The sequence below is a fragment of the Hippocampus guttulatus genome, chromosome 5, assembly GCF_054856545.1.
Source record: "Hippocampus guttulatus isolate MCC_2025c chromosome 5, RoL_Hgut_1.0, whole genome shotgun sequence".
NCBI lineage: Eukaryota > Metazoa > Chordata > Actinopteri > Syngnathiformes > Syngnathidae > Hippocampus > Hippocampus guttulatus.
Genome location: NC_141265.1, coordinates 1,271,662 through 1,288,526, shown reverse-complemented (window position 1 = coordinate 1,288,526; position 16,865 = coordinate 1,271,662). Strand labels below are relative to the sequence as shown.

The 16,865-nt window shown below is 48.0% G+C and overlaps 1 protein-coding gene across 3 annotated transcripts in view; it reads right to left on the bottom strand.

The window, feature by feature from the left end:
* Window positions 1-34: 34 nt before the first annotated feature.
* The window catches only part of rasgef1ba (RasGEF domain family, member 1Ba), a 26,183-nt gene continuing 9,352 nt past the window's right edge, over window positions 35-16,865 (bottom strand). Inside the window, exons 5-18 of one of the 3 annotated variants that reach the window (XM_086111026.1) lie at window positions 15,399-15,751; window positions 9,669-9,845; window positions 8,807-8,929; window positions 8,586-8,723; window positions 6,586-6,795; window positions 6,363-6,437; window positions 5,586-5,681; window positions 4,846-4,948; window positions 4,166-4,245; window positions 3,978-4,073; window positions 2,419-2,514; window positions 1,507-1,630; window positions 1,220-1,292; window positions 35-1,100 (exon numbers count right to left, since the gene is read on the bottom strand). In XM_086111026.1, coding sequence (XP_085967152.1) covers window positions 1,076-1,100; window positions 1,220-1,292; window positions 1,507-1,630; window positions 2,419-2,514; window positions 3,978-4,073; window positions 4,166-4,245; window positions 4,846-4,948; window positions 5,586-5,681; window positions 6,363-6,437; window positions 6,586-6,795; window positions 8,586-8,723; window positions 8,807-8,929; window positions 9,669-9,845; window positions 15,399-15,751 — 1,769 coding nt within the window. In that variant the 3' untranslated portion in view covers window positions 35-1,075. Of the gene's footprint in view, window positions 1,101-1,219; window positions 1,293-1,506; window positions 1,631-2,418; window positions 2,515-3,977; window positions 4,074-4,165; window positions 4,246-4,845; window positions 4,949-5,585; window positions 5,682-6,362; window positions 6,438-6,585; window positions 6,796-8,585; window positions 8,724-8,806; window positions 8,930-9,668; window positions 9,846-13,580; window positions 15,271-15,398; window positions 15,752-16,865 lie in introns of those variants that run through there. The other 2 variants (XM_086111028.1, XM_086111027.1) reach the window with 2 other exon arrangements.

The window sequence follows — 16,865 nt, the reverse complement described above, 5'->3', positions numbered from 1 at the left end:
TTTTATGTTAATGCCAAATTACGAAAACAATGGCTTATTTAAAAATGTTTTTTTTTTAATCTTCTGATACATTTTAAACGCACAAAAATAAAACCGTCATGCACATAATACCAAATTCAATTGCTCGTAAAAATTTTTTTGCATTTGATTCCAAGAGAACGTATATCCAGATGATAAATATGAACATGTAAATGTCTCAACTTTCCCCAAAAATGAGGTCATCATTTCATTTCTGATCACTTTCCATTCTAGTACATGAATGTCCACAATTTACATTACACTGAAGAAAAAAGGCAACATATAAACAAGGAAAATCATTTATGATCACCTTTTAAAACCGTAAAATATGAAGATAAAACAAACAAACAAAAAACGACTGGCTGTAAAATTACATGTACCTGTTCTAAACTATAGCATTTAATAATAACACCACCAAAAAGTCATTTCATCTTTTTTCTCAATTAACTCTTGGTGACAACAAAATCGTTTATGCGTTTGTGGGGCTGATGAAGAGAAAACACAAAAACATCACAAACTTCACAGGAATTCAAATGTGAACTCCAAATCTTTCAATTGAGGTCATAAATAAGGTCAATGGCAACACGGTAACTCCACATCAAGATGCATAAATAAAACTTTTTGGACATCGAGGACGTTTTCGCAACAACTCGACGAGCGGCGGAAAACACGACCGCCACAATTGGCATCGAGATGCTCAAGCTTATCCACCGTGTTGTGACGCTAACATGCTAGATTAGCATCCGAGGCGTCTCTGAAATGCAGCCCGCGCGTTTCGTTGATCAAAAAAATAAATAAACGGCAACCGCCAAAAACAACAGCCGGTCTTGGTTTTAGCTGCAGCGGCGCGGCCCGCGCTAGCTAACCAGCGGCTAGCGTGCGGCTCCGCCCTTCGCAAAGCGATAAAGCTCGTCGAAAAGCGGACGAGAAAAGTCTTCCAAAGAGGTGAAAAAAGCAGCCGTTAGCCAACGCAGCCGTGCGCGCTAACGCATCGAGGCGAAGACTTTGCTTCCTTTCTTTTTGGGGGGGGGGATGACATCTCGGGTCGCCTTCACGTTTACGCTCGACGTAGCAGCGTGGATCTGCAAAGAGCACCCGAGACAAATAATCCAGGTCAATTCGACAAATCGATGATTTTGAGTACGCTTTACAGTAGCGTGGATGGGAGAATGAAGAGAGCAGTCGCGCCGACGATAATTACCGAAGCGACTTCCATCGGTCCTTGTCGACGTTGTTGTCGGGACCTTCGCTCTCGTACGACGCCAGACACAACGCTACAAATAACAACGGGGGAAAACGTTATTTGTCGTCACCCCCCCCCACCCCCCCGTCACCACTCCAACCCCAAAATCAAGCTCGGATGTTCGAGTAGCCTTTTCCGGACATTTGTGTTTGCCTTCGAGCAGAAGCCCGCCTTTTTTTTTGTTGTTGTTGTTTCTTCCAATGAAATGGCAGAACGACTTTCGGTGTGTTTGCGCGTGTGCGTACCGTCTTCGCTGTAGACGGGCGCGGTGAGCAGATAGTGCAGAATCTTGCGGTCCTTGTCGAAAGGACACTGGACGGCCTTCCAGCTCATGAACTCGCTCACTTGCTTGGCCAACTCCCACAATTTCTACAAAGCACAGAATCAAAATTTAAAACAACTCAATAAATAGATATAAAAAAAACGCATAACACGGAGCCGTTTTCGGATCATCTTTGGCCTTTATGCGCGGAAATGTGTTTGTTTTTTTTCCTTCATGTAAAATGAATCGTGTGTTTTCTCAACGCCGTCAGGACTTTTTCATCACCTGAAGATTCGATCGCACGACTCTCGACCGCAATCAAGGAACACGCGTTGTTGTCAAATAATTTTATTCACATTCTTTAATGCCGAACTTTTTGCGATGGCGTTCTTGTAAGATTCCACCTCTTGCCATCAAATTAAGGAGTCCTCACTTCAAGCTTTTGTGTCTTGTAAAAAGAAAAGTGCGGGACGTTGCGCTCCTCGTTTCAGTCTTGTGTGTGTGTGTGTGTGTCTAGAATTTGTTTTCAAATTTACAACTGCCGAGCAAATGACAATTTTTATTCCCCCCCACTTGTAAAATGAGGACTTGTGCCTCAACGTAGGTACAATGTCTGATTTTGGTGTCTTTCTGTGAACAAAATAAAGGCCATATAAAACGAAAACGGAAGCTGCAAAGCAGCAACATGACGACGACTGGAAAAAACGTCACCAAAAAAAAAAAAGTCCACACGCGAGTGGAAAAGACGAAGGACTTCTCTTTTCTGCGTGGAGACGCTCTTCGGGGAAGTTGACGTTTCAAGCGACGGGAGGAAATCAACCCCCTCCGCCCCCAGCCCAATGAAAGCCCCATTTTGGGGTGGGGGGGGGGGGTTTGTTTTGTTTTGTGTGGTCACCTGGAAGTTGATGTGCCCGTTGTGCAGTCGGTTTGCGCAGCTTTCGTTGAGGAAGTAGATGTCTTTGATGAGCAGGCTGAAGAACGGGATCACCATCTGGCCGGACGGGCGAGAGTCACACGCAACAAAAATCAGGGGCGGAAAACCGTCGTGGTCATCACACTGCATTCTCCCCGCGGGACCCAAAAAGGAAGGACCCCCCCCCCCCCCTTCCGCCCCCAAAAGGTCTAATAAAGAGTCCAGCTTGAAGTGTTGGCGGTCACGGTGGTGGGTTGCGTCACAGCGAGGTCATGCGGGCGTGTTTGAGAGCCACGTTGTAGTTATTTTGAAGAGAAGGCAGCATGACAGGACAGCGCGTTGCATAAGCGGAGCGGTCGCTCCGGCCGGCCGTTGCCGCACGACCAAACAAACAAAACAAAACAAAACAACTGCCGATTCTCATCATGTGAAAATGTCAAAGTGGGGACGAGCAAAGGTTCCGTTCCTCCTTTTTTCTTCTTTTTAACAATAAAAAAAAAAAAAACTTTTTTTGTTACCATCAACGATTTAAAACATATAATTGAATTTTTTTTACAAAGTACAGTATTTTTTAAAATGTGAAATAATGAACATGCGCTTAAAATTATACATACAGTAAAACTGTTAGGATTTCTGTGTGTAAAAATACATTGGTCATTATGCTAAACAGATTTTTAAACGGAAGAATTATAAAAACTTTTTTTTTTTTTAATATACACAGCTACCAAATTTAACCTGGAATAATTTGTTCAAATAATCAAAAATACAAAAACAATAAGAGTGAGTTCACAGCTCTGTTTTGTAATTATTTAAAAGAACATTGAAGAAAAAAATAGTTGACAGAATAAATGATTTAAAACAATCTAAACAAACACAAAATTAAAACTATTAAAGAATTTACATTACACTTTTTTTTCTAATCACTAAACATAAAAATATGAGAGTCAACATTTATGTCAAAAATGTTTTAACCTTAAACATTACAAATGTGGAAAATTACAGATAAAAGTTTTAATTATTTGAAAAAACTATTCATCAGAAGATTGACACATAAATTGATGGTCTTATATCTGTGAATGTTTTTGACAAAATGAAACATTTTTTTTAGATAATGTGGTCGTGACAACTGCGAAGAAGAAACTGCAGAGTACCCCCGCCCCAACGCCCCCCCCCCAATCCCCTCGGGTGACAGCAAGAGGAACGTAGCAGACATGCTGGAACGTTCCACCTGGCGACCCCTGACCCCTGACCCGCTTGCGTAACCTGATCTCTTCAAACAAAGCCCACATTCCTCGTGGGGGACGCAGGCACAAGATATCCAAAGTGTTCCTCACGTCGCGGCTTAAATCAAAATCGCCGCTCTGGAACGCCATGTGATCCAGTGAGGGGGGTGGGGGGGGGGGGCACCATCCATCTTTATTTTCAATGAGCTTCGGTTTTATAACGTAACTTTTATTTCCCGACCATTTGGGATCGTCGCGAGAATACTCCCAATTGTCAAATATCCGACGCGCCGCGTTCCGTTTGGGACTTCACCTCACCTTCTCCCTGCTGCTGTTGGCAGTGATGGAGCGCTGAGTGGCGCCGCGCAGCGCCGTCCTGTAGTTGTAGAAGTTTCCGGAAGGATCCATCTGGTGCTGCGGAGACGCAGGGACAAAATGCACTGTTGCGGACAAAAGTATCGGGACGCCCCCGCCGCGTCGACGTGACACGGACGAAAACGGCGCACCTCCAGGATGTCGAACTTGGCCGTCTTCACTTTGCTCCACGTCTTCTTCAGGCGGGACACGGGACTCATATTCATCCCAGCTGGCGTGAACAATAAAAAGAGATAAGAGCGTGTCAAGCAGCGGGAGGAATCGCATTCCACGCGCAGCAACGCACCCCTTTTCTGCCGCCAAATACAATGGCGTTAAGGTAGGCCTCATTTCCCACTTTATAGCGTTTCAAAAAACAAACAAACAAAAAACAATCTTTCCAGAAGGCCATGTTGGAGACTACCCGGGGGTGCACATTATTGGTCATGTAATGGCTTTTATAGGGGTGGTAGAGACATTTTGTTTGTGTCTCGCACACTCGGTCACTAATAGGCAGCTGGGGTCCGCGGCCCCGCCTCCACTTGACACCCCCACCCAGAAAACCCCAGAAAAACATCTTGACCCCTTGTTCCGTGCGATCGGACTTTCTCCGAGCAGTGTTGACCATCTGCTTTTTGATTGTTTGCGCACCCCCGCACCAACGCCACACGGCGCAGGCTGTCCAGATGCCCAACGCAGTCACACCCCCCTTCCTCCAGAAACAGTGAGCTCAGCGCCAACAGTGTAGATCTCATGTTCTTTGGCCCTTTTTCAAAAGCCGGAGGGGGTGCGCTAACCCTCCCGATGAGTACAGGGCTGATGAGCAACTTACAAATGATGGCCATGAGGGAGTTGAAGTTGCCGATGTTGAAGCATTCGCGCGCCACGTCGATGAAGAACTCCACCACCCGCGCGCGCTGCTTCTTCTTCATGGGCTGCCAGGAAGATGACGCAAAAAAAAAAAAAACACATCGGAGAAAGAGAGCGTCAAGCGACAAACCAAACTCAAGAGACCTGATACGTCAACATGAGACTCGTCCGCAGAAATAATAAATCGTAAATGTTGAAACATTTCAGCCGGTTAGCAAAGAAAACGGCCATAAAGTCCGACACTAGCCTTTCAAAGCTAATGCTAGCAATGCTAGCCAAACATTAAGCGCAACTACAATCACATTTAAAAAAACGTTTTAAAGACCGTGATTAGCTTGAAAGCTAATGCCTCTAAAGTTTATGTTGACTGTCTGTGAAAATGCTAACCGCAACGGAAATGAGACATTTAAGCGGGTCACGAGTCCGATTGAAAACGAGCTAGCGTTTGGAAGGATCAAGTTCTTTGACTACTTAGCGATGCAATTCAACATTAGCTCCAAAGTGAACGCCTCAAAGGTAATGCTAAACATCCGCTAAGACTAGCCACGACTTACGAGTCAATGCGCCGCAATTAACTCATTCACTCCCAAAGACGTTTTTAAACGTCTTTTCAGACTTGGTCTGGAATTGGCTGGTACTGAATGAGTTAAGCATCTGGGCATTGACCATTAGCGGTGGGCGTTACGATCTTTAGTCCCTCACCATGCAGATTTCCGTCGCCACCAGGTAGCTGAGCCTGTTGAACCAGTCCACGTAGGCCTCCAGGTTGGCGGCTTTCTTGCGGTCACTGAAGTGGCCCTGCACCAAAAACAGCGACACAAACGTTGAATTTCTGCTCATCTTCTTTAGCTTAGCATCACTAAGTGCCATCGGAAGAACAATAGAGACCAGAGTTCATTCCTTTGGGTGAAGAGTCCGACTGCACACATTTCTTTGGCCTCGCACCTCTTGTGGGGCACGGGGGGGGGGGGGGGGGGCACCTGCCTTTTCTTGACACCCTTCACTTGTGGGGCTCATTGGGGGCGACGAGGCACGCTAGCCTGAGTCACGATGGCAACCTCGCCCACCCCTCCTCCCACTTCATTACCTCGCATCCCAAATCAGCCTGTTGCCTAGCAGCCCGACAGCCTGACCAGACAAGCGCGCGCACCCCCCCCCCCCCCACCCCCCTGGAGGAAACTGTGGTTGCTAAGCGATGCCCATGTAATCCAAGATCCCGCCGGGGCTGGAAGGAAATTGTTTTTTTTTTTCTTTTCTGTTTGTACGAGCTCGGCAGCGGATCGTTCTTCGGTGCGTCGGTGTCATCCGACCCCGGCGTGAACCCGAGACGCTCGCCCTGCGTTTGCGTAAACCGCACATGTGTCTGGACCCCGAAAAGTGGGTCAAAGCACAACCACGACATTGCATAACGGATGCCGTATCTGTTGAGTGATTCAAGGAAAGGCGTTTTTTTTTTGGGGGGGGGGGGGCCTTCTTTACCTTGTCGTTGTCCACCGGGTCTTTCCGGACGAACGCTTGGACAAACTCCTCGGGGCCGATGTAGCCGAGTCTCTCCTGAGAAAAGGAAGAACAGCAGCCTTCAATAAAACTTAAACCGTCTTTTTAACGGCATTTGGGTCCCTTCCATGAACGATTGAAAACCGGCTGGTAAAGCTTTTGCGATTTGGGTAGTCACGGTTACTGTTACGGTTTTGTCTCTCACCAGTTCTATGTGGGTCAGCTGCTGGGCCAGGGCGAAGGGGTCGTTGCAGATGGACAGGATGTCCCTGTGGACGTGGGCTTTGGCCTTGAGGACGGTGAGGCGCTCAGCCACCGTGGCGTTGATCTTGACCAGAGCCTCCTCGTACTGGCTGAGGACCGTCAGCCTCCGGATCAAACCTTGGCTCAGCTGGCTCGCCGCCTTCCTGTAAATCTGCCACATGGGGGGATCCAGTCAGTCAGGCGGTTGCGCCCCACCTTGGTCCGACCTATCGCAATAATGAAGAGCTCGTGCGCATGTCAAACGGTTCATGATAGTCGGTGGACGGACGGCCCCGTTGGGCTTCGCGGCCTCGGGGGTCTAAGAGGCTTTGCTGGCCCGGACTCTGAAGAGGCCAAGATTAGATAATCGTTCCCGCGGTGACACACTTAACTTGCTTACATAAGCGGGGGGGGGGGAGCGGAAAAATAAAAAAAAGGGCGGGGCCGCACATATGTTTGACTTTGTGGATTTCTCACCACCACATCCTGCCCAACTCGGAGGCCAAGTCGGGCTTCCCAAGTCTGCGAAAACAAACCCTCGCAACGACGGAGACGACAACCTCCACCGGGGAGGAGCGGCTGCAACATATTTTTTTTTTTTTCCTTCCCAGGGTGTGACCACGCGATGACATTTTGAGCCAATCAAGCGCGCCGAGGTTGGATTCCAGCGCCGTGAAACAAAACAAATGGATGACTTTGAGCTGACCCGCGCGGAAAAACAGCCAGACTCTGCGCTTTCCCATCAAAGGCAGGAGAGTTTCGTGATTCAAAGCGGGTCAAATTTCCCAAGATGGGAACTACGGGTTGGACTGGATGTCGCGGTCTGGCCGCACATCGCAGCAGATGTTCGACGGCGCATCCTCGCAAGATGCATAAAACGGCTTCCAAAGAAGTCGCCAACGGCAACAAAAGCGGGATTTGCTCCAAGCTAACTTTGAGCTTCTGGGAGAATTTCACTCCAACGTGGGGGGGGGGGGGCATCTTCGGAAGGGCGCCTTCATTTGATTCAGATTACTTGTCTTGTGACTCACCGTGTTTTTTTTAAAGCTGAGTCACTTTTCCATGAACATACGATTGGAAAGAGCACATTGCAGCCCGTGTGCTGATATACTTCTTTTTTTTTACTACGCACATCTATATGATGAAAAAAATATATGCTCGTGTCAAAACAAAAGACAAAAGACAAGCTTGATGTCTCAGGGAATGAGAGTCCGGCTGTTAATGTGTCACATATTGATTTTGCGATTAAAAATGACGAGTCATGTGAAAGCTGCTCGCCAAACAATGGGGGGGGGGGGGGGGTCGGTTTGGTGGCGCTGATGGGGGGGGGGGGGTTGTCCGGGGAGCTCGGGGGGGAGGTCCCCTATTTTGACAGATGGACGTTTGCCTTCCCCATCTGCTCTTTACAACTTCCTCCTGCTGCTTTATTGTTCTCATCCGACACCCCCGAAACACACGCGATCAACAAACAAGCGGCTCCCAAGATAGAAACGCACAGCGCGTGCGCGTCATGCTAAATAGTAGCACGACGCTAACCGGTGACTCGATGCTCACAGGTGGCTAGCGGATGCTACTGCGCTGAAGCTAGCAAAGACTACTTGTTATATGGCTTTCAATACATTTGGCGAGCAGGCTAGCTTAGCATTAGCATCACAGGTGGCTAGCGGATGCTACTGCGCTGAAGAGAGCAAAGACTATTTGTTATATGGCTTTCAATACATTTGGTGAGCAGGCTAGCTTAGCATTAGCATCACAGGTGGCTAGCGGATGCTACTGCGCTGAAGCTAGCAAAGACTACTTGTTATATGGCTTTCAATACATTTGGCGAGCAGGCTAGCTTAGCATTAGCATCACAGGTGGCTAGCGGATGCTACTGCGCTGAAGAGAGCAAAGACTATTTGTTATATGGCTTTCAATACATTTGGCGAGCAGGCTAGCTTAGCATTAGCATCCCCCCCCCACCTCGTCTCCAGTGGAGAGCCGATGCGTGAGGTCCTTCAGGCTGCGCATCATCCGATCGTCCCGGAAGTCGTAAGGGAAGGTTTCCGTCCACTCCGTCAATAGCTGGAGGATCTTTGGGGCGATCTTCCCGAGTCGTATCTGGAACGGTATCCAAGCTCCGTGAGCGTGGGGTTGGCTAAACGGGAACGGCGTCGGTCCAAGATCCCGAGCGCAGTGCCCACCTTCTCCGCTTGGGGATCGCCGAGTCGTTGCTGTTCCACGCACAGGTGGCACACTTTGGACATGAGCTCGTACGGGTGGATGAAGAGGCGAGAGCTCAGCAGGAATGTGAAGATGTAGGTCCTCTGCGGAGAAAGAAACAAATCGGGTCACAAAGGGCAAAGCCGCAAGGGGAAAAACGCTGCCCGTTTTTGACGGAGCCCTGGAAATGGTCAAAATGGAAGACTTCCTGTCTGACCCCAGGCATGGCTTCTTGACACTTTTCCAGTGAAAATGGACTCTGGGGTCGAATTTCCAAAAACTGTGGGCAGAGAGCCATCGAAACGACTCATAAATACGACAAAAATGAACCTAAAATGGCCGTCTTCTTGCGTCTTTTCAAGCACGGGTTCTTGAGACTTTTTTGGCGGGTCCACACACGAGAGGCATGTCTCCCAAATGCCATGATGCGATGTGAAACCGGCTTTGGGGGCTGCATGATCAAATCCTCCAAATGACAGCTGAAAAGGATGAAAAGTAGCCACACGTGGCCGCTTCAAACCAAAAATGGCAGACCTCCTGCGTCTTTTCGGGATTGGTCATTATGACTTTTTTGTGGCTCAGATCATAATATAAATGGCTCCAAAGTGGCATGTTGCTCAACGAAACTGGAGGCAGATTTTTTTTTTTTTTTTAATGATGACTGCAGTTGCATTCCAAGTTTCGCAACAGCTGCTTCAAACCAAAATAGCAGACTTGCCGTGTCTTTTCGGGCAGCGCTTTTTTTCTGGGCCTTCTTGTTGGGTCTACCAAATATGCTGCCAAATCAAACAGGCTTCGGGGGCTGAACTTTCCCCAAAAATCTTGCAATCCGATAATACTCACATCTGGATAATAGTCGACTGTGGGCAGCAGGTGCCGTATGAGGGCCTCCAAGGATCCGGATGCCAGGTTGTTGTCATGGTAATAGAGTCCAGAATAGAGCTCCCCCTTGGCCTGGTAAAAGTTTTTGTTGTAGCCTCCGGCGCTGTGCGGTGTCCGAGGCATGTTGTTGTTGTCGTCCTGCAAAAAAGCAAGACAAGCGGGGGTCAGGACCGCAGACGCTGACGCAGGACGGTCCAAAAAAAAAAAAAAAAAAAATGAACAGCCAGCGTGGACGATTTTGTTTGGGACGCACAGTGGACCGTGTTCAAGCTAACGGCCTTTCGGCTTTGCTTTGTTTGGAAAACGGCGGTTTGCAAGAGCAGGAATGCCACACCAGATTAGAGATCGACCACTATTGCGCCTCGCAGCCGTCCAGTCAAACTGAACCCTCTACGACCTCCTCGATAAACCGCAACTTCCGCTAGAAGCTTAACGAGCACCAGCTGATGCGCCAAAAAAAGGCAAAACAGACTCCAAACAAATGACTGTTTGCTCTTTGGCACAAGAGACCCGATAAACACACCCGATAAAGTTTAGAGTTTTAAAAAAAAGGTAACTCAAAAGTTGTTTCCATGCCACAAATGTTTTTATCCAGATTTTGCCCCAAATTGTGGAAATCTTTTTTTTTGTTGTTGTTTATGGTGACAGCTAACCAAGCAAAGATGAAACCAAATCTCGCTCGTACACGTTACAGAGAAAATCCAGAAGACGAAAATTCAAAAATCCTGATCGCTCACAGACCAACGAACAATCCGTCTGACAGTCTTGCGTTTCATGTACGATAACTTTAAGCACGGATGAAGTTTGCTAGCTAGATAGCTCCGAGTCAAGAACCACGGGACGTAATCCGAAACATTTTCAACAACGGGTGTCCGGCTGTCTCTTTGGGCTTTGTTACGCTTTTCATTCACTGGTGCAGCAGCGATAAACCGTGTCTGTGATCCGACTATGCTAACATGCTAAATGTTAGGATGTCAACAAAGAGGCGCCGTTTTGTTTTTTAACATTGCGTTCTAGTTTGTGCGAGCGTAGCTGCCACATGACATGGCAGATGTTCCCGCCGCCTGGCTACCTTTTCTCATGGAAATGTCCCGCACTCGAGTTCATAAATAGTGGAGACGCACGTGGACTTCAAGATGTGGGTGGTGTGTGTGTGGGGGGGGGGGGGGGGGGGGGGGGCGTTCATCACGTTGTTGTTTGTTTTTGAAAGGGTACATTGGTTGGCTTCAAACAAAAACACTCATGACTTAACACTTGCTGTGTTTTTCAGGCTTTTTGCAACATCTTTGTTGCTCTACTAGACACGTTGACCAAATTTCATGTTGCTGAGTGAACCTAAATGTGAGGGCTGCGTTTTCAAAACATAGCCACAAAAAAACTAAACAAAACTGAAAATGGCCCTAAAATGACACCTTCAAACCAAAAGGCTCGACATCATGTGTCTTTTCAACTATGGCTTGCTGACTTTTTTGTGGGTCTTGTCATGATAGAAATGTCAAACAAATGTCATGTTCCAAAGTGGAACTGACTTTGGGGGGTTCGACCCCCCCCCCCCAAAAAAGAAAGAAAGAAAGCAAGTGATCCTGAAGTGCCCGATTCAAACAATGGCAGATTTGCTGTGTCTTCAAATCTGACACCTAGAGACCTTTTTGTTGGTTTACTCATGACAAATTTACTACATTTCTTGTTTCGATGTGAAAGTGGTTTCGAGAACGGAACTTTCTAATACACCCTAAGGACTCCTGACAGTGATGTGATTTGAGCCTAAAATCTGCTTCGATTCAAAACAGCTTCCTGAGCGTTTTGGAGCACGGCTTCTGGAGACTTTTTTGTGGGTCTGTGAATGATAGCCACGCCTGCCAGATTTCATGTTGCTTAGTGAAACTAGATTGGACTAGACTGAATTTTCCAAAATGAAATGTGATCATAACATGACCGCTTCACCCAAATTCTTGATAGCCTACGGCGCGCTGAGACTTTTTGGTGGCTCAACTCATGATCGACACGCCAACCAAATCTCACGCTGCCGAGTGACGCTGGCTGCGGTGGGGATGAATTTTCTTGGATCCAAATTTTTCTGGGACGAGGTCTCGGGTGTTGCATTGTTCTGTGCTTGTTTGATCCGGCCGAGTGGAGGAACCGCAAAGGGAATGTCGTGTGTGACATCACTCTGGACGGAGAACGATCGCAAAGCGCCTGAGGCTGGATGATCTCATGTGAAGATAAAAGTGCTTTTTGGACACGCGACACCACCTCCTTGGATTGGATCAGGTGTCGTACCTTGATCGAAGGCATCATCGAGTGGAGATCAATAGCGCCAAGAGACGACCGTAACAAAAGTCTTTGTTTGAGTCCGACGTTACGCGGTCAAAGGAGGGTTTTTTTTCTTTCATCTTAAAAATGAAAGTGACAGACTAATGTTGCTACTTTTGTGGTCATACATAAACTGAAATGGCAATTAAAACGAGTCAACGGGTGCTAACTAATTAGCATGTGGCTACCAGGTGTTCGGGGGGGGGGGGCTCGGTGGGGGTTATAATGGGTTTCGGGGGGGGGTCCCTCAACATTGACGAAAGCTTTGTTTCGGCACGCTGTTGTTGCTTTTGCATACTAGCTTGCAGGGTGCCAGCTGAAAGTAAACAAACAAGTTGGGGGGGGGGTGTTTACATTGTGTGTGTGTTTAGCCATCTGACAAATTGGAAGCATTGTGATTAGCGCCTGGGTTCAAAATTTCAAAATTCAACTCACATACTCAATTTTGGAAAATACAAATGATGACGTTGACTTTTTCACGTTAGTGAAAAGTGCAGAAAATGTGCCAATCATTTGAATTGAATTGAGGACCGCAACTGATCCGAAAGTGAAACGGATCCATTTTCAAATGGCAAATGAACATCCATTATACTTTTTGGAAGAGGATTAATTAACACTGAACAAGTCGAATTTTTTTTTTCCAAGCCAGTCCATTTTCTTCAGAGAAAGATGAGGTGGATGACAACAATGAAGGTCACAGGCCACAACATAAGGTACACTCTGTGGCACTTTGTAATGCAAAGCAGTACAAAAAAAATTTTTTTTTGCTTTAAAAAAAAAGCAACAAATAATTAATGGCCGACCACATCAGTGAGCGTTTTGCAACCGCATAGAAAATGAAATGTGCCCAAGTCGATAGGACGTTGGGGATTAAGTTGCAGGCGAGGTGGCGGGAATCCTCTTAGCCAGAAGGTGTGTGTGTGTGTGTGTGTGTGTCTCCAAACAAACACGAGCATTGAAAACACACCACCATTGATTCAAATTACAGTACACGTGTGTAATTTGTCATTCAAGGGAACTGTGCTTAAAAATTAGTGATTTTGCATCACTACGGAGGCCCAGAGTGACCAAAAAGGCACATAATCAATATGCTATTAATTTAAGGGGAGAAAATGAAAATTAAAATCAAAATTAATTTCCACCCAGTGCTTGATACTCATCATTTTATTTGATTTTGGACTTTTTTTTCCTCTAAAACCTTAATTTGATTTTTTTTCATTAAAAAAATGCATTTTTTGCCTTCACCCTGGTACTTGCTATTTATTTTGTTTTTTTCTTGGCATTTATGCTTTGCTTACATTTCCTTTTTAAAAATTTTGGTTTCTCCCCTCTTTATTTCATGTTTTTTTAAATGATTTAAAAATATTCCCTGGTACATTCTTTTGGTTCCTTTATTGTCCCTATTTTTCTTAATTGTATACTGCGCCTTTCTATTTATTTTGTATTGTTTATTTGCATTTTTCCCTCCATTCCGTTCATTGCATATTTTCGCTTCTTTTTTCCACTTTCTTCCCTACAAACTCACACACGCACGCACACAAATACGTGTAATCAGTTTACCTCAGCTGCAGGTAGCGCGTGCGTCCTGTCCCCCTCCAAAAAGACCCTCCGAGTGTCCCAACACTCCTCAGGGTACTTGCGAGGCCGACAATGCAACCAGAAAAAAAAAAAAAAAAAAAAGATGCGCTAAAGTCAGCGTGGTGACCGCGAAGTGGAAGCCACGTGAAGGTGCGCGGTGTCCGGCGTGCAAGGCTGAAAGAGCGGCGGCTGAGTGAGGGGAGCGATGGCGCCCTCCCGTGCGTCTCTCGCGCTCGCTGTGAGCCGAGCGCGACGCCGCCGACTTTTAAGTGCGAGGACGGCAGCCAATCAGAAGAGAGGGAAGCCGTCCGGCCACGCCCCCTCCCCCCTCGCCAATTGGTTTCTCTTTCGGTCTATTGTCTCGGTGTTTTTTCCCCTCCGGTTGGTTTTTCCACCACTCTCGCGTCACTTTTCCTTTACGCGCCAGTACCTGTTTCACCAAAAATTAATTCCGAAAGAATTGGTTCTGCAAAATGGTTTGAAAAATACAAAAAAAGTCATGCTTGCTTTGTTTTTGGTGTTTTTTTGGGGGGTTTGGTTCCCAGTGATGACAAACTGAGATGACTTAATCCTAATCTGGACACATTTCATTCATATTTAGGAGAGGCATTGCTGCATCCAGTGTACATGTTGCATAAAATGGTATTAAGCGGCAGAGATTAATCACCGCAGAAACCCCCCCACGTACGGCAGACAGAACAAATATTAGACGAGTCCTCCCGTCAGTAAGGACACCTGGAAAGGGATGAAAAAAGAGCCGCTTCAAACAAACATGAAGACTTCCTGTCTTTTGGGCTATTGCATCTTCTTGAGAAGGTCTCCTCGTGAAAGACGTGGCGACCAGAATTCAAGTTGTTAAGTAGAACTGGCTTCAAAATATACCGAAAAATGGTCAGTGACCATAAAATGGCCACTTCCAAGCAAAAACGGCAGACATCTTGATTGAGATTTTTTTTTGTAGGACTACTGATGAAAAGCAATAGGAAAAAAAAAAACAGTTGCCTGGCTGCGAACATACGCTTGTTTCAACTGGTCTGTGATGCAAAAAGGGTGGGGACCTCTTTTGCATCACAGACCCCCCCCCCCCACACACACACACAAATTTGGAGTCGCTAGGTGAAACTGGCTTTGGTGGGTAATGAGAACCAGAGAATGACCAAAATGACCAGGACATGGCTGCTGCAAAACCAAAATGGCAGAAATTGCGTGTCTCATTGGGCATTATTTTTTGAGTTTTTTTTGGTAGGTCCTACGCTTGACAAGTCTACCAAATATCACATTGCAAAGACAAACTGGCTCCAGGGGCCGAGTTTTCAAAAACTGGAGTTCGCTTTTCTTGGAGCGCTAAAGTGACCGTGACACGGCTGCTGCAAATTAAAATGCCGTTTTTCGCCAGGCATGAGAATTTTTGGAGGGCTACTCCCCATAGACACGCCTGCCGAGTGGAATGCGGCCAAAAATGACCCTCAATCGGCGACTTGGAACCAAAATGAGTTTGAAAACTCTGGGTGGTGTCGACACCGCTGCTGCTGACTTTTGACGAGAATACGGACGACAATCGACATCGACGTGTTGACACGGCGATCCGGATGGAGTCGAAAATGGCAACAAAACCACAGGAGCGGTGGAGTCAGTCGCGCTTGTGGCGTTTAATGTCCGTCCACGTGCTCAAAGGGGACATTTGAGGCAATTGAAATGTCAGTTTTCGCCTTTGGTGTAAATGTGGTGGAGTTCACTGGACACCTCGGCGGCCCGCGCGCCGGTGGTGTTGGTGATGCCGCCGCCCGGGCATTTGCACACCTGCTTGCGGACCAGGCAGGTGAGGAGCTCCAGCACCTGGATCTGGTGCTCCATGTGGGCCTTCTCCCGCCTCTCTTCCCTCTCGGCGGCTTCCCGCTGCCTCTGGAGCCACTGGCTCAGGAGCTCCTGGTGCCAGGTGGCCTGCTCCTGCCGTTGCTTCTCCAGCTGCGCCAGGAGGGCCCGCGTCTCCGAAAGCAGTTGCTGGTAGCAATGCGCCAGGTGCTGCAGGGCGGGCTCCAGCCGGAAGTCATCGGGGTGGCGGGCGGCGGCCGCCGCACCGTCGGCGGCGGCTGCGGCCGCGTTCGCCACGACGGAGGCCGGGGGAGGAGAGCTGGCAACTTCTAAGGGTGGTGCTGAGACACGAGGAGACAAAAGGAGACAAATGAGTATTCTGCCCCCTAGTCTCCAATTTGCCGCGTTGCCCGGTTTCCGCCCTGCCCTCGCGCAGAAGACCACAAACGGAAGCAAATGAGGGAGCGGTGGCCCCTTTTCTGTCACAGCGGGTCTTCCTACAATGGCAACTAACAGACAGAGGGAGAGCCCCCGTTCCTCGTTCGCTGCCCTCCGGCTGCGGACACTGCACTCGTAAGCTCCACATTCTCCACTTTACCCTTTGACAAAGTGTCTCACAAGAGGAGAGGGGGTGGCAGGGCTTAGTGGTACAGCGGTTGGGGTTTGACTGTACGGGCACGATACTAAAGCCTCAGTTGCCGCTGAGGCCGCATCATCAGGAGGCGAAGGAGGAAAACGCTGTTCAAGCGCTTTTAGTCGTACCCGAGGTCGAAAAGCGCGATACGAGTGAAAGCCCGCGTAGCATTGGCCAGGTAAATACGGCTGTCGGGATTCTGGTTCCGAGTTGCAGAGATTGAGAAGTTAGTCAAGAATGGGTTCGCAACTCCGTTTAAGTATAATCGTTTTCTTCAGCCGTACTTCTTCCAAATTCTTCCACTTAACCGGGAAAATCAGCACCTCCAAATGTGAAACGATGGTCAGAAACAGATGGGGTGCCCTCTCCCGGTCGGGGATGGGATCTTCCGTCAAGCGGAGGAGTTGGAAGTATTTTGCGGACTTTGTATCGGTTTGCCGCGGCGAAGGAGCTGAGCCGAAAGGCGAAGCTCTCAATTTACCGGTGGATCGTGGGTTCCCGCCCTCGCCTCTGGTCAAGAGCTGCGGGTCGTGACGGAAAGAACGGGATCCCGGATACAAGCGGCCAAAGTGAGTTGCCTCCGCAGGGTGTCCGGGCTCTCCCTTAGATATAAGGCGAGGCTTGGTCATCCGGGAGGGGCTCAGAGTCGAGCCGCCTCTCCTCCTCGTCGAGAGGAGCTCGATGAGGTGGCTTGGGCATCTGATTAGGGGGCGTCTCCGGGGAGGTGTTCTGGGTACGCCCCGCCGGCAGGAGGCCAGGGGAGGGTCCGATGGAGAGCCCATGTGTCCCCGTTGGCCAAGGGGTGTCTTGGGATCCCCGGG